This window comes from Ptychodera flava, chromosome 21 (assembly GCF_041260155.1).
Source record: "Ptychodera flava strain L36383 chromosome 21, AS_Pfla_20210202, whole genome shotgun sequence".
NCBI lineage: Eukaryota > Metazoa > Hemichordata > Enteropneusta > Ptychoderidae > Ptychodera > Ptychodera flava.
This window is the reverse complement of record NC_091948.1, coordinates 9,820,353-9,842,889: the sequence shown is the minus strand read 5'-3', so window position 1 is coordinate 9,842,889 and position 22,537 is coordinate 9,820,353. Positions and strand designations below refer to the sequence as shown.

General features: G+C 37.1%; 1 protein-coding gene across 1 annotated transcript; it reads left to right on the top strand.

Annotated features, from left to right (window-relative positions):
• Positions 1-5,896: 5,896 nt before the first annotated feature.
• Positions 5,897-20,799, top strand: LOC139121343 (protein ABHD8-like). Its single transcript, XM_070686159.1, has 5 exons — positions 5,897-6,092; positions 10,048-10,863; positions 14,002-14,172; positions 14,746-14,953; positions 15,481-20,799. Exons 2-5 carry the CDS (start codon positions 10,163-10,165, stop codon positions 15,670-15,672), a joined length of 1,272 nt encoding a protein of 423 aa, XP_070542260.1. The 5' UTR covers positions 5,897-6,092; positions 10,048-10,162; the 3' UTR covers positions 15,673-20,799.
• Positions 20,800-22,537: the final 1,738 nt, after the last annotated feature.

Below are 22,537 nucleotides of genomic sequence, written 5' to 3'. Positions count from 1 at the left end.
GTGTTTCCAGCTGATTCTGTTATTTAGTCTTAATTTTTTCACCATCTTTAAAATCCCTGAGTTAAACAGTTTCAATATCAATAGCATGAGTAGCAGTACCTAAAGTAACCCTTGTATTTTGAGATATAACTGGTACTTATAAAATTACAAGAATGCTATCAAATTTCTTGAACAAGAACATAATATTGTTCCTCAGAACACCCTATATGCTTTAAAGTGCTCAAAAAATCTAATTTGCAGCTCCATACAAATTAACAGCCGCATGCAGACTTGAATTACTGTATGAAATAGATCACTGCCATTGATGTTATTTAATTGGAACAAGAAAATGCATGTAAACTGTGAAAGTGAAATTAATATACCCTCTCTTGGGTATTGTATGTCATGATCTCTGTAATAAAGTTTCAGGCACCTATGCTAACCCCTGGTTGCCAAACTTTAGGATCAATGCCCTGTTTTCAGATAATTCGGGATGAACAGGTGAAGGCACCGATGTATGATAAATGCTCCCAACCATCAACATGTAATTCTTGCATGTAAACTGTGTATTGGTTATACACCATTCTATGTTGTTTTATGGACCTGATTTTATTCATGTGGTTTTAAATCTGCTGTTTCAATGAAATTTCCTGGTCTTATAAACCATGGAAGAAATTTGAGAAAATTTGGATAAAACTATAAAACTTGTGCAGGATGATGCAATAATGACACGTGGAAACAATGAGGTCTGATATGATGTAGAATGGTGGACCAATATCTGGAATTTTCATTCTTACTTTGAAATAAATTATCTATGTATTATCATCATTGAAGAAGTAACTGATTTATTGTGGCAAACATATGTATACAGAGATATCACAGAATCACAGACTGCATAAAATGTGGATAATTTTCTATTTGTGATCAACTTTCACTGCAGTCTAATAACAATATTGGCAAGTTGTCACAGTTCAAACATGTATCCTGCTGTCATCTCCATTCCACTTCCTGCTGATCAAATTCCATAGAACACTGAACTTTTCTGGCATAGAGTGTCATATTCCGATTATTCAATTTGCTTTTTTATGTATTGTTCTTCACATTTGGATGTTCAAGATAACTGCAGTAAAAAACCTAATCACCACCAGTCTGAATCCAAACACCATTTTGTCCATTAAGTAGAACATCAGCATCCAGTTTGTAGTCCTGTAACTCTGACTTCACTGCACACAGGTTCAACCACACTTTTGAAAACCTTGGTTCTCAATGCATGAGGCAATGAAAGTCAAACAGTCTGAGACAGTGGGTCATGGTACAGTGTAAAGTATGTAAAGGTTTTTTATTTCACATGAAATACATGAAGTCAAAATCCAATTTCAAAATGTCTTTCTACAATATTTTTGGGCCTTAATTGCATGAAACAAAATGATATGGGAACTGCTCCAACGTAGTACAGAGATACCACTTTATGTCAGTTGAGATCATTTGATATCTGTCTAGAAGGCAGAGGAAATTGGTCCATAAGAAATCATGACACATGGGTGAGTAACCTTCTTCCTTTCAATTTCCGTCTGAGAATAACTTTGATGCCTGATTTGGTCTTCAATCTTGCCTTCCATCCATGTTTCCTTATCCTCTTTGTAACACTTGGCTGATATGTGTTGCCTCTTGTCTTTGTTCGGCACGGTTGAACAAGAGTTCCTGGACGCTGTCCAAATACAGAGGAAATGTTTCCTAATATGCCAAGTCTTGGCCATAAATTGAATTGATAATGTCCTTGAATGAGGTGGTTAGAACTCCTTGTTGATAACGGTGTGGACTGCTGTAGAGTCTGGGCGGTTGTAACACCTGGTTTCCATGGAAGCCTGTTCCAAAAAAATAAATGATGTCAAACTTTTTCAACGCATATGAAATAGAGAATGGGATTGCCTTTGCTGAGTCCGATCATTAACAAGGTGAACTTTTAATGATTAATCAGAGAATTTGTTTTGGGATTATGTCTAAATAATATGATTAATGCTTCTATAACAATGGTTTTGAAAATGGGTTTAATATTGCGATGGCAATTTCCAAAATAATGGCAAAAAATTTTGTGCCACTATTTTCATGTTCTATTTTTAATAAATATCAGCAATCTTAAAAGGTGTAGTGTATGGCTTTCAGTTTTAACAACACTAATTCTAGTACTACATACTGTTGAGTTGCAGGAAAAGAAAAACAACCTGCCTGAGTAGCTTGCAATATTACCTCATGTATATATGTATGAAGGGGAAAGCAATACCAGTATTTACCTTCCAGATTATGTCAGCACAATCATGGAGGTAGAAAGAAAGATCTTTCCAAATTCTACCTCCATGGCACAATTGTACCACTGCCACTAGCCCTGCGTACGATGCTGTGTGTTCCGCTACAGCTAACCGCCCCGCTCCGGGGCGGTTAGCTGTAGCGGAACACACAGCATCGTACGCAGGGCGACACCCACTAGACCACAGGCTCTAGAGTCAATGCAGGCGAACCGCTAGCCGCCACTGATACAATAAAAATCAAAGGTGTGTAACAGCGGCAGCCATGCACGGAGCCCGAGTAAATTTCAACAGACGGTTTCGCCCTCTTTTATCTCAAATACAACTTGCTTATTGGGGTCGATCGATGCTCCAGTTCATCAACTTCATGAAAAATCACACCAATATCCAAAATCTCTCTGTCAAGTCCATGAAAAAGCTGTGTTTTCGGAGCAGTGTCAGCTAGGAAACGCTGTTATCATACATGACCCGCATTGACTGGGGTCAATGGTCATGACCCACAAGGGGAAGCTTGTGATTGGATGACGGTTTTACGAACGTAATTTCAAAATATCGGTTAACTTTCACTTGTCCGCACCATAAGCTTCGCTATGGCAGCGTATTCATACTGGTAAGTAAGATTTACAGTTTTCCTCATTAATGTTTTCACTTCTTATCTTACTTTGAATGAAATTTTCTTTAACATTCCTGACTTGTTGCCATACCTAACAGGGGTTTGCACCTAGTGCAAGTCGGAGTGGAAGCATATATTGTACAGGCTACTGCTATAGTATTTGTTTTCGTTTTGATCATGTGTAGTACAATGTGAAACAAGCGAAATTCGTGCAAGCTCTAAGAAACATTATTTTCTCTACGCGAGGACTACTTTAGTTCGTCGTACCTAAAGACGGGCCAGTAGCTTTTCCTATTGTACAGAAGTTACCAGAATGTTTTGCTAAGCTAAATACCTGACAAAATTATTCAAAGATACGGTACTGCATCAAAGCGAAAGACGTTACATGTGTTAGGGTGGAGATCTCGTCGTGACTATAAAAGAATAATTAGCGTATGATCGAGTTGCATGTGTCGAGGTAAACTGGATTTCGATGACACTTCAACATTATATGATATCGGATATTTGCAGCTACTGGGCATCACAATATCGAAATTAGAATTGTTTGGTCTGATCATAGACCCTTGACTAAAACTAAGGTCAGATTTATAAGATGGTGAAACCTCCATATATATTGGATATTTACCCACCTTTTAGACAAGTCTAATAATCGTATAATTAAAGTCGGACTATCGAAGTCGGGCCTGGCTAGACCGCTGGGCCAAATCTGTAAGGTTTTGATCTCCCAGATATACATCGATTATTTACCCCGATTTGACAAGTATAGTATCGAAGTTGATGCCGCAATGATGAAGTCGGGCTTGGCAAGATCTGTGAGGTGGCAATGCAAATCTCCAACATATATATCGGACGTTTGTCCCGAAATCGCCGATAAACATCGGTGATTTTAAATAGACCACACGTGCCCGAGACACGAGATGAGTCATTCTGGTGACGATATTGGGGTCCCAATCGCCGATAAATATCGAGTAAACATCTTTGATTTCACAGTCATTCCAGAATTGCCTAGCTATAAAGAGTCCTAAAATCGCCGATATGTATCAGCCTGGGGTAAAATATAGGCTATTTCTCAAACCCGTCGTGCAGCGACAAGAGGCAAGTCATTCTTGTATTGTCTAGTATCGATTTTAGACCAGATATATAGATCGTTACGATGACGGATACATGTCGGACGTCAAACGCCGATAGTAAAAAGTAAATGTCCGATATTTAAACATTGTGCATGGTACCGTCTTCATTGACCTTGATGGCCATTTGCCTCAAGTTGGTCACTGTAAAGATTACGCTTACATTTTAAATTTGTGATTTGTCTTTTAACGTGGGTTTGGACATTTCAGTATTATTTCTCTTTATCAGTTGACCTAATTTTTTGTATTCCCTTCATTGACTTTAATGATGAGTCCCTCAAAAGGGAGAAGTCAGAATCGTGAGTCAAGTGTTGTATTGACTCCATTTGTGTGTGATCCGGCGTTTGTGCTGCCAAAACTTACCCATCCCTGATCGGAGTTCTGGATGCTTAGCATTTCTGTCTTGTTTCAAGCCCACGCTTGTGCTCTTTTTCTCAATGTTAGAAATATTTGTTGTGAAAGGCTATTTTAGGAAATGAAAACGTTTATGTGTAGTGCTTAACCTTTTACTGATTTCATGTTTTCAACACTGAGATCAGTTGCCCCAACTTTCGGTTTTGATAGTCATCTTCATTTGAAGAATTAAAAAGAATAAAAGAATTAAAAGGCATAAAAAACAGTTTGATGTTAGGATTTTGAAGTGGTGTCTTTATTTATTTTTCAATCCCATCATATTCTTGGCCCCTAGACTGAGCGCAGGTATATATCTCCACTATATTTGGATTTGACCTGATGATCGGACCAGTTGATTTCCTTCAGGGCCAGTGATTTTTAAAGTTACTGGCCCGCTGGGCCAGTAGAGATTTTGCATAAGTTTCGCACACTGCATGACAAAGACGTTACGGATACTGATCGAACGTAATTACGTGTAACTAAATCTCTCGAGTGTAGCACCCCCTGAAACGGATGACGTATCCCTTAAAAGTAACAACCAATCAGAACATTTCGTGATAGGTCAATGTGGGTCATGTATGATAACAGCGTTTCCTAGCTGACACTGCTCCGAAAACACAGCTTTTTCATGGACTTAACAGAGAGATTTGGATATTGGTGTGATTTTTCATGAAGTTGATGAACTGGAGCATCGATCGACCCCAATAAGCAAGTTGTATTTGAGATAAAAGAGGGCGAAACCGTCTGTTGAAATTTACTCGGGCTCCGTGCATGGCTGCCGCTGTTACACACCTTTTGATTTTTATTGTATCAGTGGCGGCTAGCGGTTCGCCTGCATTGACTCAAGAGCCTGTGCACTAGACACTACATATTGCTACTATTACCCTCACTGTCCTGTGACAGCATACAATTGGGTACCGACAACAATCTAATCCGTGTATTTCAACGCTGCAATTACTAAATTTTACCTGGTGTCAAAATCACAGTCGTTAAAACATGAAGTTCATGTACAACTTTAACTTGAAGGTCACAAATAAAATCTAAATTGTGGTGGCGCTGTTAACATTGATACATAACTAGTGCACTAGTGCAGTGCATCCGTTTAAGTCACATGCGTTCTTGGACTAAGCTATTTGTTACACTTGTCAATACAATACTAACCTTGCTAAAGATGACGCTACATTCCTGCAAAGTCCAACGGTAATGTTTTTGAAGAACATCGTGGCGAACTCCGATATATCCCACGCGTGCTTTCACGCCGTCTCTCGCACGTACGATGAGACTTTACACGACCACGTAGGTTACTGTAAATTCTGAGAGCCAAAAAGTATGCATTTGTTTCTGCTATTCTCCGCATAAATGTTACAGCTAAATGTATATTGAAGCGTCTTGTATGCCTCATGTAATTTTTAAACTGTGAAAGACAAGAAAAGAGAATGCTTTCCGAGGTAATGCAAAGGCAGCCATAGCAAAATATATCCACTCACCTGGGAGGTAAATACTTTTTCGAGCCTTTCAGCTTTTTGTTGACAGTGGGAATCTGTCGTTCACACAGGACACCGGGGTGCATCGATCGGGCCCTGCGCATCCTGCAGATGTCCCGTGTGATTGCCAAATAAAGGAAAAAGTGCGAATATGACATAATATAGATCAATCATTTTGGAATGACTGCAATGTGTAAGTATAACGATGATTTTACTATTGAATTCATCTATCAAGTATTGTTTGTAACACAGGCGCTGGGCCCGTCGCTTCGCGAATCCCCTATGTGATACAACAAGAAAGATATCACATTACGGATTGGCGAAGCCGCAGGCCAAGCGCCTGTGGTTTGTAACGCTGTAACTTTACTGTGTTGAGTACAAGGGCTTCCGCAGCCAACCATATACATGATTTTTGAGAAAGAATTTTATTTTACACGAAAGTGTTCATACCAATGCAAAACCGATCAATGTCCTGAATTGATCACAGCAATTCAAATGATGCAAAAAGATTGAAGCTAGAGTATCGGAGGGAAAATATTTAGTTTAACTTAGGAAAATATTTAGTTAAGAAATTTGTTCAGTACACGTACGTACTTGAGTCTATGAAAGTCACTGTGGCTTCATTGATAATGCACCTGTATTGGTCAATTTGGTGCTGGAAAAACAACTGGATTGTATTTCTTCAGTATGGATGAAACGTTGATAAATAAATAATCTAAATTTGTACAGAAATCATCAATTCTGTCCAGGAACATGATTGAAATCACATTCTAGGCTACAAGGAAAAGGAAGGATCAATCCTGGAAAAAAGGAAATAAGGAAATAGTCATATAGCTGTAGGAAACCATGGGTGTTTTTTTTTACATCCTTGAGGAAACTAATCCCCATTCAAAGTGAAGTGCTGACCATCCTTTTGATCTTAAATGCTTTAGTTACATTTGGCAAACACTTGTTCCCAAGAATGTTTGTTTTGACAGAAAGTCAACAAACCTGTGTTAGCGAGTACAGGGTTTCACAGAAATGCAAATATATCATGCAGCTATATGCAGATCATGAATCAGTGTTACTTCTTAAACCCGTATATTCTCATTCACATCTGTCAGTGTAACATTTTTGAGAGAAAATTGCCAACTATATCTAGTGTAGTGTGTATCAGTAAAACTGAAACAAAACAAGCACTTTTCATATCCAAGATTTTTCTCAAGTTTTTTTTAATATTTTGCATATCACAGACAATCATTTTTAAATTGATCAGTCTAGAGTGTTGTACATTTCAGTTGATTTATATATTTTCAATTGAAATTTTGATTTGTTATCCCCGATAATCTTTTACAATTAAAGGTCCAACAACTCAGTTGACAACAACTTAATAAATTTGTAAATGCTTGATTTTAATATCAACAGAAATAGCAGAAAGATTGTTCTCAGTATTGTGCATAACCTGAAGGCCTAATGGCTTAACTGCTACTCATCATTATCCTAAAACATGCAGATAGTACCCATGTGCAAACTTAATCAGTGGAAAGCCTACGATAACAAAGGGACCTTTCAAGGCTAATTGAACACCGAAACACCTGCCAGTGGCATTTCCTTTGCAAGTTAATGTTGTTCTCTCAGATCAGGCTTCTAAGAATAGAATTGCATTATATCTGGAGGATAAGTTGAAAACCCATCTGTCTTGAGGCAAAAGAAAATGTAGGAGCTCCTAGTTACATCAAGTATAATGGTTTCAATCTCTCACCTCCAGTGTTACAGTGTTATCATGTAATATTCTGTAACAGATTATACATTCATGTTGACCATGGATATTGAAACAAAGAAGTAAACAATCAAGCAGTCTCCAAAACAAATGTGAGCTGTTGATGCCTATGACTCGTAAGGTAGAATGTGCCCCGGGGAACAATGCTTCTGACACTCAAATTTTTACGATAAAAGACTGGTCTGTACACTTTAATATCCGTCGTGCAAGGGCATTTCAATCTTAATTTGCTTCCTCTGGTCAATTGCTTGTGTGGACTCAATTTGAAGATCTGTGGAGCAAATCAAGTTTGCACCCAAGCTTTTCGAAAATTGCATAATTATTTCATTTTTTGCAATAGAGTTAACAGTGGGAATGATGACCATTGTGAATTTCAAATGTTAGTAAGTTTGAAATAATTTGTTTCTCTAATCCTTAAGTTTACACAGTGACTGTTGATTTTTTATTCCTGACAGTCAACGAGAAATAGGTTTAAAATTTCCTTAAGCAAGGCTTGACAAAGTTTTAAACTTTCTGTTCTGAGGCACAATTACCTAAAACTGTTTTTCAGTGGTTTCCATTAAAATGGTGCACTAAAAAGCAGTGAAAGTAGTGTCTAAGTCAAATGGTGAATAGAAATCTTTTCCTCATTTGAGTAATTCACAGTTAGAAATACAATTAATTAATTAATAAATGCTTCATGAAAGGGCAATCTCTGTTTGCAAAAATGCTGTCAAGGGACGTGCAATACGGAATGTGTATTGGCAGATCATGAAACAGCTTGCTACATTTCTGAATCGCCCAGCTACACAGGTGTTTAATTATTTTACCTATCACATCACCTGCTGAAGTCACGCACTGCTGTACATTCATGAAACATGCTTGATTATATTAAAGAAGTGGAAAAATATGTTTTACCCTTTGAGTGCTGTAATTTTTCCCACCAAAATTTTAGTGCAACATTTTATCAAGTTTCATGAATTTTTCTGTAATTTTTTTGATAATTTTGGTTCAAAGGGACATCAAATTTCATTTGCTACAGTTTTTTATCAAATTTTTGGCTCAATCTGAAAAAAAAACTGACTGGGGTATATTTATAAATTGACTTTGGCACTCGAAGGGTTAAATTTATCAAAATTTTACCATTCCCTGATAAGAAACGAGGAGTAAACAGAAGGGACAAAATTTCACTCTCTTTCAGTGCTATTGACTTTGTTTTCAATGGTCTGCACACTAAAATCTCCAATCATTGTTTTTTGCATAAAATTCATTACTGTTATATGGCATATGAGATAAGAGCTGGGATATTTTGAAGTTGTAACATTTGTATGAATTTCTTTTCAGCTTGTTTTTCCTGTAGACAGGTTTGTAGGCGAAAATTCTTTTTAAAACTAAAATGTAGGAGAAATTTCTTCAAAACTAAAATTTCGACATTATTTTTCTTAACCAGAAAAGGCAACAATTAATTCTCCGTATTAATATTGTCTTTATTGATAAAATCCAGGAATCCCTGTCGATTGCCCTGCTATTAGCTACTATCATCACTCACAGTTTACTCATTGCAACATTCCCAGATTAATTAGCATTCATAGACATTTGGGTCCATTTATGTAACGATGTGATCATAATTATTGCTGCTGTCCTATCAATCTAATTGAAATGAGATTATAGAGACGGTGACATTTCCACCTTTGCTTGCTCTTTGCTGTTCTCATTAGAGATAAACGCCTCTGTATTGGCAGTGGGTCCGACAAAGTGAAGACTTTGTCATCTAATGAGGACAGCAAAAGACAAGCAAAACATAGGTGGACACACCATCGCTCTACATCTGATCTCATTCAGTTGCAAATTGGCCATCCATCAGTGTTCCCAGTATTTCCAATTAAGGAGCAATTATCCAGACTTGCCTAAATAGTCACCTTTCAAATTGGCACCGGTGCCAGAGCAGTGCACTGTGTTTTCACACTACTGTGTTGTTTTCACTATTGTCAACAATATTACATGGCCGATGTAGTCTTCATGGGACTTGTTTTGAACTTAATAAAGAGATCATACACAATGGTCCTTTAAGCACTAATGAATCAGTATTCTCACAAAGATGAGCAAATCCATTCACGTTTTACTGGTCTGGTGACCATTATTGACTGGGAGTACTTTCAGTTATCCTCCTGTGCAGTGTGTTAGTCCCGGATATAGTTTCACCATACACCTGTACTTGCGTTACAGTAATTGATCTGCCGGAATATTAAATTGGCAAATCCCGTAGCCTAGGCAAAATGTTTGGATATCTTTTCTTCCCACCTATACTATTTATTACAATGATGTATCTTCCAATCGTAAAGAGTAGCTGTGTCATTGAGAGTCACTGGATATTCTGAAGTATTTTTGTTTTTTTTCCCTCTTTGTTTAGGAAGAACAGTTCACAGAAAAAAATCACTCAGTGGTAATATACCAATAAGAGCTCATCATCATGGACAGTAGATGACAGCAATAGAGGAATTCTATCACAGGAATATGCACAGCAGATGAGAACCATGGGAGAGGAAAGCGGCTGTTGTCAAGGGACTGAAAGACAGCAACGGAGAGTTGAACCATCTCCTGGAAAGTATGAAGGCTTTGAAATGGTGCAAATCCGACCGAAACGCATGATGCGTATACAACATCTCAGGCCTAACAGAACAACCCACAACAGTGTCCAGGATAATGGAATATCGGATCACAGTAAGGAACATTCCGTCAACCAAACTAGGGAAAGTATTGAATATGGAGTGAATAATCACCACAATGGGTTTTCTGAGAATGTTATCACAACAGATGTAACTGCTTCTTCCGAAAGAAATGATTATAAATCAAACTGGAGAGAACATGGCACTCACTCAAACAGACAAACGCCAATGAGCATGCAAGATATCCAGGTCACTCCGGATGAAATTGCAAAAAGGGTAAATGGTGTTGTACAGGAAGATATGCAGCCAGCTGATCAGAACAACGTCGTTCTATTTTTCCTACACGGAGTAGGAGGGTCGTCTGATGTATGGACAAAACAGCTCCAATACTTTGCCAACCACGGCTATGAAGTAGTTGCCCCAGACATGCTGGGACACGGCTTCAGCAGTACTCCCAGGGATGCCTCGGCATATTCCTTTTTCCAGCTGTACCAAGATCTGCTGGCTGTTTTTGACAAGTACAGCACAAAAAGAAATATACTTATTGGTCATTCCTATGGGTGAGTAACACAGTTAAACAGTGATGAATTTGTGTTTGGCAAGAAAAAAAAGATGAAGCTAATAGCATGTGCTATTTTATTTCACAGAGAAATGTTCAATATGTTGCAATTTATTTATTGCATTTCCCTAGAATTTTGTTTAACCTTGTCTAGAAATTGCTGCAAATAAGTTGGTAATACCGGTAGTGTTTCAGATTTCACATTACTAAAATGTCCACATCGTTCTGCTCACACGTTGCCCAAGCTTTTTTCTAGTAGAAAAAAATTAAGAGGAAAAAAACTGTAAAAAAGAACAAAACTCTAAAAATTATGAATAAGCACATCACATGAAGAATTTTGGGTGTGTCGTGAAATGCGTTCTCTGTGCAAGGAGCTTCTCTGTATTCATGACTCAAGGAATGAAGTATTCCATGTATGACTGTAGAAGAAACCGTTTCTGTGCAAACTCATTTGAAAAGCAGACTTGTGTTAATGAGCTAATGCCTGTTAATAGCAGTGTGAATGGCCAGACAAGTAGGCTACTTGAGTGGTAAGTGCAGGGAAAGAGTTGTGAAGCAGTCCATGAAATCAAAGTAAATCTCATGAGTTCTGAAGAAACACATAATTTTCATGCACATCTCATCGTTAATTTACTAGTATCAGACACATACAATCTTGTAAAAGGCAAAGTTCATTGCATTATCTCTGTCAACCCATTTAGTACTGTGCGGTTCATTTACAAATTACCAACATCTTTGATCAAAGCTTCGACTAATCTTTTCCCTCCAGGATGCTTTTAGTAACCACCTGTGTACAGAAAGTTAGCCTTAGGGTTGCCAAGGGTATGATAAGTAGGATAAGCTTTGTTTTCCTTCCACAACAACTGCATTATACACATAACTACCTCATGGTATCTTGTATTATTATACATCTACCATCGAGAACAATAGAATTTAGCGTGCGCTAAAAAAGCCGTACGGAACTCGCGCCCGTTCCGTACGGCACGGTTTCAAGGCGCCCCATTCCCTGCGGCTGTCTGCGCGTTCACTGTAGAACGGTTTCAAGGGACCCCTTGGACGAGTGCCAGAACAAGTCTCGCGCGCGCTCTGTACATACGTATGTGTGTAGTGCACACACTCCAAAACTTGCAGAAGCGCGTCCGAGGTAGCGTTCCACACTGGCGCGATAAAATCGGAAGAAAAATTGTTGACATTGCACGAAAACGGTCACTACTCCGACATTTTGATGCCCCGATCAGGAATGTACGATGTATAATAATAAGGTTATTACGAAAATACCGCAAAGGATGCACTCGGACATTGGCGCCTCGCATCGCCCTCCGCTTCGCGTCGGGCGATACGCTGCGCCAATGTCCTCGTGCATCCTTTGCGGTATTTTCGTAATAACCTCATAATATGTCATGTGAGTCAGGTATATGTTTCACAATCAATGGAATAATGTCCAAAATGTTAAATTTGAAGCTATCATAATATCATCAGATCATCTCCTCAAGAAAATAGTTGATATTAAGAATCATACCTGATCAGATGTGTACACAACAGTTGAGCTTTGAAAGCAGTCTTGGAGGAAATCTCAGTTGCTGTACAGCAGTCAGACACATTTAAAGTTACTTTTAATTACCAATATCTGCTTTCAACAGCAGTCAGCTGTTAGATATATATTGGTAGGTTCCTCACAATATTACAGAGACCTCTGCTGTTGAAATAATGTGTTGGCAGTATAGTGTGTAAGCATAGAGTAATACCTGCCAGTGAAATCATTATTGAGGGAAATGCATCCACTAACATGCTTGTATTTAGTGAGATCTATATATACCTCTTTGAGGTTTAGACTGCATTGATTCTGTAGTTAAAGGGAAATTGTCATCGGAACTGTGCATGTGCAACTTTCTTGTTTACAAACAATGTATTTCATGCACTATATAGAGATGCATCATGTCAAAATAGCTGCAATATTTAAATTTTACGATGTACATTAAGACAAACATGTTTTAACTTTCATCAATCGCCAGCGTAGCTTGGATACAGTGTTTATATTAGTCGTAGGGGTCCCTAGCGACCTTTGCGCGCCGTTCCGATGACCACCACCCTTTAACAGGGAAGTCACGTTACTATAGTGTGTAATTATGACTTTTGTTCATATTTATAGACTCAGTCTCTATAATTGTTAAACTTAGCTGCTAAGCAATCTTTTTAACAATTAAGGTATTTCTTGATGATATATCGGCTTTGATAGGAGAGTGAGTATATATATTGTGTACTTCTTTGTCATTCATTTGTATGTATGTGATGAACAAATTATCACCATGTACACAGATGGAAACAGTCACAAAGGTTGTCTGAAGTGTAACATATAATTCATAATATCACACAGCATATATCTCATCATGGAGGATAGAGAGATGAAATCATGATCAATAATTTTGTAGTTCACAGTGTGTTAACTTGAATCATAGTCCAGTGAAGGGACTGTGGATAAGTGTAAGTCTTATCGATCTAGAGTCCCCTATAATAGACGTTGTGCCATCAAGTCTTCAATGTCTCTACGGGTTTTCAAGTTACAATTGGAACTGATTCAAAATCCAACTTTAATATTACATAACACTTCTATACCTGTAGCATTACCCACAGAGATGTTCTTAGTGTTTCACATGCATTTTACATTGACTGTCCATCGCCAACAATTCCATCAAAGAGCAAACAAAGAAAGGACAAGTCTACTCAAATATATGTTTGTCACGGAAAGATAGACTTCTCAGTCCACTGAAGTGAAAAGAATCGATACTCAAATTTTTTGAATAAATATTTCATTACCTCAGAGGCGTATTGTGGTCTGTGTGTCAATTAGGCCCATTGTGCAAATAAGCATGAAAGACTGTTGCTGTCTCCAGTGATCTGGGTTGGCCATCTTCTAAATGAGCTAATACAATCTATTGATTGCCTTCACAAAAGTGTGGGAGGAGGCTGTTCCAACAAGTTTGCATGTCCTCAAGTACCAGCCGGTTTAGTAACAGTTGCAAACAGTGGACATAGTGTATAAAGCCAAAACATACATAGAACATACTTTAAACCAGAAATGAAGTTTTAACTTATAAAAGAAATGTTCAATTTTTCTCATCTAATTTCTTTTTCTCTTCAGAGCATCTTTTACGGCTAAAATCGCGACTGAAAGACGAAGCGTTGTGCGTAAATTGATAATGATCAGTGGAGGTGGACCTCTGCCCCTCAAGCCTGCCCTCTGCCACGTCTTCTGCCTCCCATCTTGCCTTCTTGAGTGCTGCAGATCCCGTTTACAAGATTCCTTCTTCAGGTAGCTATCACCTGTCACTTTGAATGCCTAATCAAACCCCGGTAGAGTTTTGAGTTCAGGGATTGCCAATTGATATTCAGGATTTGTGCAAGTGCCTAATGTCCCAGTGGGTATGACTCATAGGGAATAGTTTATCTCAGGTTGTCAAAAAGTCAATTAAGTCTGCAAGTTTAGGTCTAGACAGTAGAAATTCAGTTAAGAGCAGTTTCTGGCATATTTTTACAATTTATGAAACTATCTTACAAGTAAAAATGTGGTCAACTTAGCCTGTGTTTGTGTTTACAGTGATCAGCATGGTTTTATACTACCATTTTGATCTGCATGCTACAGTTTGCTGATGTTGTCTTTAAGTGTTTCTTGAATTTTTCTGTCTCAATCAGTGAGTCATCTCATCCCATACATCAGGCAGGGACTGAAGATACTGTTATCAGTGGGGACCTGTGACTAAACCAGAAGGCAAAAAAGTGATCTTAGGAATTCTAACAAGTCTGCCACTGGTGAATATAAGACCATTAAGACACTTGTTTCAAATCAAAGATGACTCCCAAATTCCTTAATCCTTTCTTCTCACAGGCAAGCATTCCATAACTTTGATCCCTCATCAGAAGACAAGGAGCATTCCTTTGACATTCCGTCATATGTGTTGCGAGGAATAATGCTGGGTCAGGTGTGGGAAGAGGGAGATGAAGACTACCACCGATGCATCACTCCAGAAACTTTACTCATATATGGAAGTGGAGACAAACTGGTCACTAGGGATGATGAAGAATGGATGAATGAGGTAGGGTGGTTTCCTAGCAACATTGTCTATGTGTTACATATCTGTACATTAAATAAGCATACTGATAACACCTTAATGTTGAACTCAATTATATAAAGTTGAAGTGCATATATTCAAAAGAATATTTGTAATGACTTAAATTTTAAAGTTCAAGTAACTAGCTTCTCATCTTTTAAATATTTTTCTGTTTCTATTGCTTGTATGAATTGCGATATAATATTGTAATGTTTAAAGCGTGTTAAAAATAATGAACATCAATACGGCCCATGTTGGTTTGACATGCACTGCTGGGCATACAATCAGTGTTGACCATTTGTATTGGTATTTCAAAAGACTAAAATTGGAGATTGGATCAGGAATAATAGCTATTAAGCTGACACTTCAGTGCAATACTGAAAACGTATGACAAGTTACCTGTGCTAGGTTCTTGTTCGTAATCCATGTTTGAGAAAATGAAAATTGCTCGTTAATCTGTTCGCAGCATGCATAATAACCTAGGTATATAATTTTACTGATCTTTTCTTCAGGCAATCCATGACTCAGAGTTGAAAGTTATTGATGGCGTTGGTCACATGGTGATGATTGAGAGTCCAGATCTGGTCAACAGATACATACATGAATTCATTACCAAGAGAGCCGCAATAACTAGGACACCGAGACCTACCACTAGCATGTCAAAATCAGTCAGCTACAGAAGAGAATCCAAAATTGTCTGGTGATGTCTGTATGGTAGGTCAGCTCACCATGACTGCCTTTGTGCTGATCAAAGCATAGACAGTGGAGCCGCTGCACTGTCTATGATCAAAGCAATACACTCCTGTGTGTTACAAATGGGCATGAGGACACCAAAAAAACTTGATGTACACGTTTCGAGAGTTCTGATATTTTAGACCCATTTTAGGTTCAGTGTCCAGTTATTGTATTCAGGTATGGCAAAGAAAGATTGTGATATGACATTTTGAAACAAAAAAATGTGTTTGCAGGTGATCAGACATTTATACTTGTTTCTGTCAGGTGCATGAAAAACATAGAATTACCAGTATAAGGAAAAGAAGTCCTTTTAATGAAGGAAGCTCTGAAAGAGACATTTTCATGGCTGTTGACTTCCACTAAGGCTGTTGTTTCACATTTTTGGTCAACAGATGTCTCATTATCAGAACTTTGCGGCAGTTGTCATTTTAGCTCATATATAGCCATGTTCATATTCTTTTAACAAAACTTCCTGGAATGTTGTTGTTTGCCCATGTACTAGCCCATCACTATCGCTCATTAATGCTACAATATAAAAGTAATTATCAAGTAAAGACAGATAATCTATTGTTAACACATGCCATGGCCAAAGTATGGAAAACCATTTTAGAATTCAAGTACCGTAACTATTTGGTTACAGTGAATACCAGGGGGAAATAATAAGTTTTGATAAAATGTAGCATTTTCGGATGAAATCGTAAAAGCGTCGACAACAGTAGAGTTTTACTGTCTACTCCCACTGATTTCCTTAAGCAAGGAAATCTGAGCCAACAGCTGTAAATGTAGGTACTAGTCATTTCCCCTATGGGCAGAATTATTGCCTCAGCTTACTAGCACAGTTGTGGCGCCAGCTGTTTCTACACACACGCTATCCTATTAATCAAGACAAGTCATAGGATTTTTGACAAACTGTCAGCTCCAGCATTATTTTTGTGCTTACAACTTCCGGAGCAACAACAGGAATAATCCAGCTTCTATCTGAGTTTTTTTCTTGGGCATTGAAGGGAAAATACATGTAACTTTTGAGAAAATGTTGATTGGTTTTATTCAAGAAAACAGTACATTTTCTGTATCGTTCTCCATAAAGGATATTGAAAGATGAAGAATTAACCCAGCAAAAATAAATTTTATCAGTGACAAATGCATTCTAGCCTTAGTTGAAATTCAGTTGTCAACGATAACATTTGTTCTCACACACAAACAGACTGTATTGACAATTAAGTCAACCACTGAGCATATCAGCACAACTTCGTAAGTAGATCATGAAACTGTACTTCATAAAAGGAACAAAAATTATGGAAAATACTTCAAAGTATGAGCCTTAACCTGATGTTGACACTCAGCTAAAAATCTGGAAATTCTATTTGTTATTGAAGAGGACCTGAACCTTGTATGTGAAAACAACATTATCAGATAACTTGGGTTTAAAAGGGACGACTTCATTTGCTGTCGTCAACTCTGATTTCATTGCAGCAGGAAATCAAAGGAAGCATGCGTAGGATAAACTTTAATAGTAGAGTACCTTTTGAAATGTCTGAGCACTTGGTTTTGTTGAATCATATGCAGAGGATGTTCAGTATGTTCTCCTCGTGTTCACAATGGATGCGAGCATCTACTGGGTTTCCCAGCAGCTTTCCATTCTTTAGCAACCCTGTAATGTGCAGCACTGCTGAAAGATGTGATGATTTGCTCAGCAATACAGATTGCAGTTTTACATGGGCAAATAACAACATCCCCCACTGATTCACCAAATATATTTGAACTTGGATGTTTCAACTAATATTGTGTTATACAATGTCATGTAAACATCGTGTAATGCCAGTTTTCAAAACAAAAACAGCAAGATTTACCTAAAAATGAAAGTTATGATATATTGTATATACACGATTGTGATTTTATTAAAAACAAAGCTATGTCACATAACTTTAGCTATATTTTATTAGAAATGATATAGAGAAGACTGTCAAGCTTGCATTTCAGCTATCTCATGACGGAGACAGTGATTTAAGTCTTCTTTCAAACTCTTTGAATGACAAATTTTAATATCGTTTCAGTGCAGTCTTGTATAGGCACTAAAAGCTACTTGAAGGCAACAAATTACGTGTATCATGCAGTTCTATTTATGGTGTATCTTCAGGTGATTTGTGAAAATCATTTGTCTGCCTGGATAGATGTTGTAGAGGCACTCCATATGGTAAGGTATTACGACTGCTTACAATGACCAAGGCTGTTCTTTCAAGGGCCAAAGTTGCCATTTTCAGTGTATTTCTTTCGTCAGGAAATTTCATACCGTCTATGAATGAACCGATGTACTCACACACATATCTATTATGAATGATATAGGTATCATGTAAAATTGAGCAGTGCTTTACACTGAGTTTGCAGTGTTGGAAAGCAGCCTGCTATCAAATACACATTTACATCTCGTAAAAAGTGATAAATGTTATCTCAGATTTTATTATGTTTGTTCTGTATTAAAGTGAGATAGAAAGTAGTTTTATGCTATATGTCCACTCTTTCAGTTAGTTCCAAGGTTCTGACGATTACAATGCTAGCCTCTTAAGAGTGCAAAAGTGTAGAAAATACAAAGCCAATTAATGGCAATGACCCTGATTTGTGACCTCCGCAGTAACATTATTTTGTAAGAGTTTTTGGACAAGTATTGTTGTATTACTCTTCGTTATAGCTGATTTTATTGAATAATATTACATTCCTTTTGACTCCATAAGGACCACAGCCCTATCTTTGAACTACTTATAAAGTCCATAGGAGGGTGCAAATACAAAACAAATTGTACAATTTGGTACTGAATTTCTACATTTAGTGATTCCATTGCTTATTATACTTGATTACTCTTTTTATCATTTTTATTGAAAACTTTTGTCAATTTTAATTTACAATTTTGATTCTTTTAAGTTGGTATTTTAATCCATGTTCTAATCCATCCACTGGTCAGTTCTGACCTACCTCAGTTTTCATTGTACCATACAGTTTTTACCAAAACCACTCTGGCACATGTTAAACAAAGTACATATATTTTTTGATTTTCCTACTTAATTTAATGAAAGTTCTGCCAATTTTATCCTGCCATGTTGAGATACAAAGTACGATAAAGTGCAAGAAAATTTACCTGTTAATTTAAGGTAGCTTTGAATTGAGAATACACAGCACGGATATATCAGTATATTAATGCATTGATATGACCGGTGCACACTATCATAACATATGGGACATTGTGGCAAGTTTTTACTGATCTGTGCACTTTTTCCATTCCAATCAAACAGTCAAGTTAATTGGCAGGTGGCTGATAATGATGTGTTTTACAGCACAAGCAAATACATGAACGCCTGTATTCCAAAGAAAGTCAAAATAGAACATTAGAGGATATGAATTTATCATATTATAGTTATTTAGAGAAGAATTCTAGGAATTATACTTCTAGTTCAACCTTTATCTACTTTGTAAAATCTCGTTGTTACTTCACCTTTGAAGGATCATTTGCGGATATTAGTATTTTAAATATTTATGTATTGTTTCATTCATATCTACTTCTCCATTGTATAGTTTGTGTTTTAACTTCTTTCTTGATCCCAGTACCTGGTGTGCCTGGACGAACCACATGCTGAAGGTAACCAGTGTTATCAAAAGATATACAACTCTGGGACTTTGAGTTTTGCAAAATGGTTACTATAAGAAAAGTAACGTACTTTTTAAAGTTGGACCATTTATGATAATAATGACTATGTTATCAATTGTTGTTGTTCACAGTACTTCATGAGCTGTTCAGATGTATGGGTTAATATTTCTGTCCAATCCCAGAAAACATTCCTTGTCCGTCCCCATGTTTTGCCGAACTACATAAATTATCAATTCTTTTATAAATGTACAAGGTTTTCAGTCTTTTTATACATGTCACTGGTCAAAAAGTTGCCATCTTTTTAAGTGTGTATGCAAAACTGCAATTTTTACAATGTAAAGCAATTTGTCAATTTTTAAAGCAATATTTCTAAATGATGTGATGTGGTGTTGTAACTGTGGTGTCTATGGAGTTGATTTGAAATAAAACCGCACTTGCTGACACCAGTTTAAAGTAAAATTCATGTTTCGGTGTTTCATTTGACAATAATCCACAGAGCTGCACACTGATACCTGTTGATATGTATGGTATGTACACATTACATGGTGTTGAAATCAAATTCAATCATGTATTTGAGACACTTCCTGATACTGGAACACTGAAAAAAATGTCCCAACCTTTATTTGTCATTATTCTAAATTTGCGGAAAACCATGACACAAAATCAAAGTTTAGAAATTTTCCAAATCATCCAATTAAAAGGGCAGTAGATGTAACATTTAATTTTCTCACTATTTTTGTGTTTTTTTTGTCAATTAGTTTCTTGTTCAATTCCCCAAAGCATGTTGAGATGCACTGCCGCAGTGCTCAGAGCTTGTCAACTCAGCATGTACATATATAGACTGCATTTTTATTGTTGACAAGTGAGTTCTGGTCTGGACTAGAATTCCACTGTGAACGATAAGTGTTTTTTACACATATAGACACTGTCGACAAGCTAAATAGTTTAGGAATGGTGTTTCAACATGCTTTGGGGAGTAGAACAAGAAACTGTTGTTAACATTTCAAACAAAATTGGTGAAAAAAAATCATCCAAATTTACAGCTATTGGCCATTTCAGTAAGTACTTTCACAAAGTTTGAAAATCATGGAACCGTCTATGCTGTCTTTTCTGAATGATGCAATTTGTAGTAATTTATGAATACACTCAATTTGGATAAAAAGGCGCCACAGGTAAAAAGAAAACCGTCAACACATCGATAAGGCAAAGAATGGACATAATTTTATTTGAGATAGGGCTGTTTTCTGTAGTTTCTACAAATGTAAAACAAAAATTTATAGTCCCTGATGACCTGAATTCATTTTCAAAATCTTGTTACTACTGATGTCGGTAAAAAGAATATCTGGTACATTCCGACGCGTGATGGGATTTCGCAGAGGACATATTTGATAAATGTACATCAACATATCAATTTTGTTCTTTGTTCTGTCAGCCTCAATAAAAATTGCAGCAAAAAACATTTCATTGAGTTTCAATGAGTCAAAACCCTCCTGGGTGTCATCCATTGTCTTCATTGCATTCTACGTCTTCATCACCATGGTAACGATAAACAGTGTTCATACTGAAATAGTTCAATGATACGATAATTCACAGTACTGTAGCAAATTATTGTACTGTTGATTAATTAGGTGACTTGAACGATAAAGCATCAGTCCATCGGAAACACTTTACTCTCCAAAGCCAAAATTTGTCAGGCTTGTGATGAGAAGCTATCTAATGCAAGCACAACCTGTGCTAGGCCAAACTTGTAGCTTTCTTTCAATGCAAAAGATACAATCCCATGAGGATACATTTGACCCAACTTTTAAAGCTGGCTTTCTTTGATGTGGCACAAACCTGACATCACAGAACAGCTGATATACAAACAAAGCATGGTCCCCAAGCCCACAATGTGAGAGCTTTCAATTGACTGGAGCAATATTAAAATTAAATTGAAGTTACACTGGGATCATAAACTAGCAGCTGTGCAATGGGAGAATTGTTCCTATTCTTTCACATCTGTTACAAGACAATAATAATGATAACTATATTCATATTTAACTACAAGATTTGAATAGTTACACTGTGTACTGATACTGCAACAAGCGCCAAAGTCCTTGCTATGAATAAATGACCTGAAACGATACCCTATTACAAGGATTTTTGTCTCAAGCCAGCATATCAAACTAAAGACACTAAAAAATCTATTTTTCAATTTACATGGTGACTCTGATGAGCTTCCTTAAAGGACAGCCCAATACTAGGCATGTAGAAATGATAACAAATTTGACTTTATGCCATCTAAGTTGGAAACAGTACAATAATCAGCAAAAATTGATACCAGAGTGCATTACCTGCACAACATTACAAAGACTTCCCACATTATGGTGTATTCCATGAATGACTGTGAATCTAAAAAAATTCAGATCTACAAATGGAATGTATTGCTCCCTAGCTATGAATGAGCTTAGAATGGAAAAGCAAATGATTCGGAAAGGTTGAAGTGTCATCGTCTCTAAATCTTACTTTGGTCATACTGCATGAGTAATAAACACAGACATTTTTTCACAGGCAATTAAAGTGTACAATGAATATTCTTAAGCATTGCCTGCTTTCTACATGAAAGGCTGACAAAATATTACTATTGAATTATTGTGACATTTCTCTTTACCTGCGTAAATATATAAGCAGTCTCAAAAAGTCTATACAATGTTCTACATTGTGTAAATTAAAAGGAATGTATATATAGGTAACAAAATACTTTGCTTTGAGATCACTAGTACAGGCTAACTCATGTCCTCCTCGTGTGGGATAAATGGATTTCCACCTGACTAAAAAGCTGAAAATATGTCTACGGCATTCCACACAAACTGCTTATTTTAGCACCAAATCATAGAACAAGTTTTTAATTGCAAACAAAACACACTGTGGGAATTTCAGCATAAATGTATCTTTGTAAAATTTAAATCATCTTGTCTTTCCTTGAAAAGGAATAAACCTATCACTTATAAAAACCATATAGGATTCCTACAAGATGAAGCCCCATATAATATAGGGTTATTCACAAAATACGGCCCTGTATGGACAAGGGCTCAGTGAGTGACGTATTGGACGAGCCGAAGGCGAGTCCAACACGTCACTCACTGAGCCCAGAGTCCATACAGGGCCGTATTTTGTGTATAACCCTATTTTTTTACACCTCCCTCAATTAATCGTCC

What these genes read in the sequence shown, in the direction of transcription:
- LOC139121343 (XM_070686159.1), top strand. Translation starts at nt 10,163, where the DNA reads ATGAGAACCATGGGAGAGGAAAGCGGCTGTTGTCAAGGGACTGAAAGA. An exon ending in CTTATTGGTCATTCCTATGG is followed by an intron (nt 10,864 to 14,001) that starts GTGAGTAACACA and finishes TTTTCTCTTCAG; the next exon opens with AGCATCTTTTACGGCTAAAA. An exon ending in ATGAAGAATGGATGAATGAG is followed by an intron (nt 14,954 to 15,480) that starts GTAGGGTGGTTT and finishes TCTTTTCTTCAG; the next exon opens with GCAATCCATGACTCAGAGTT.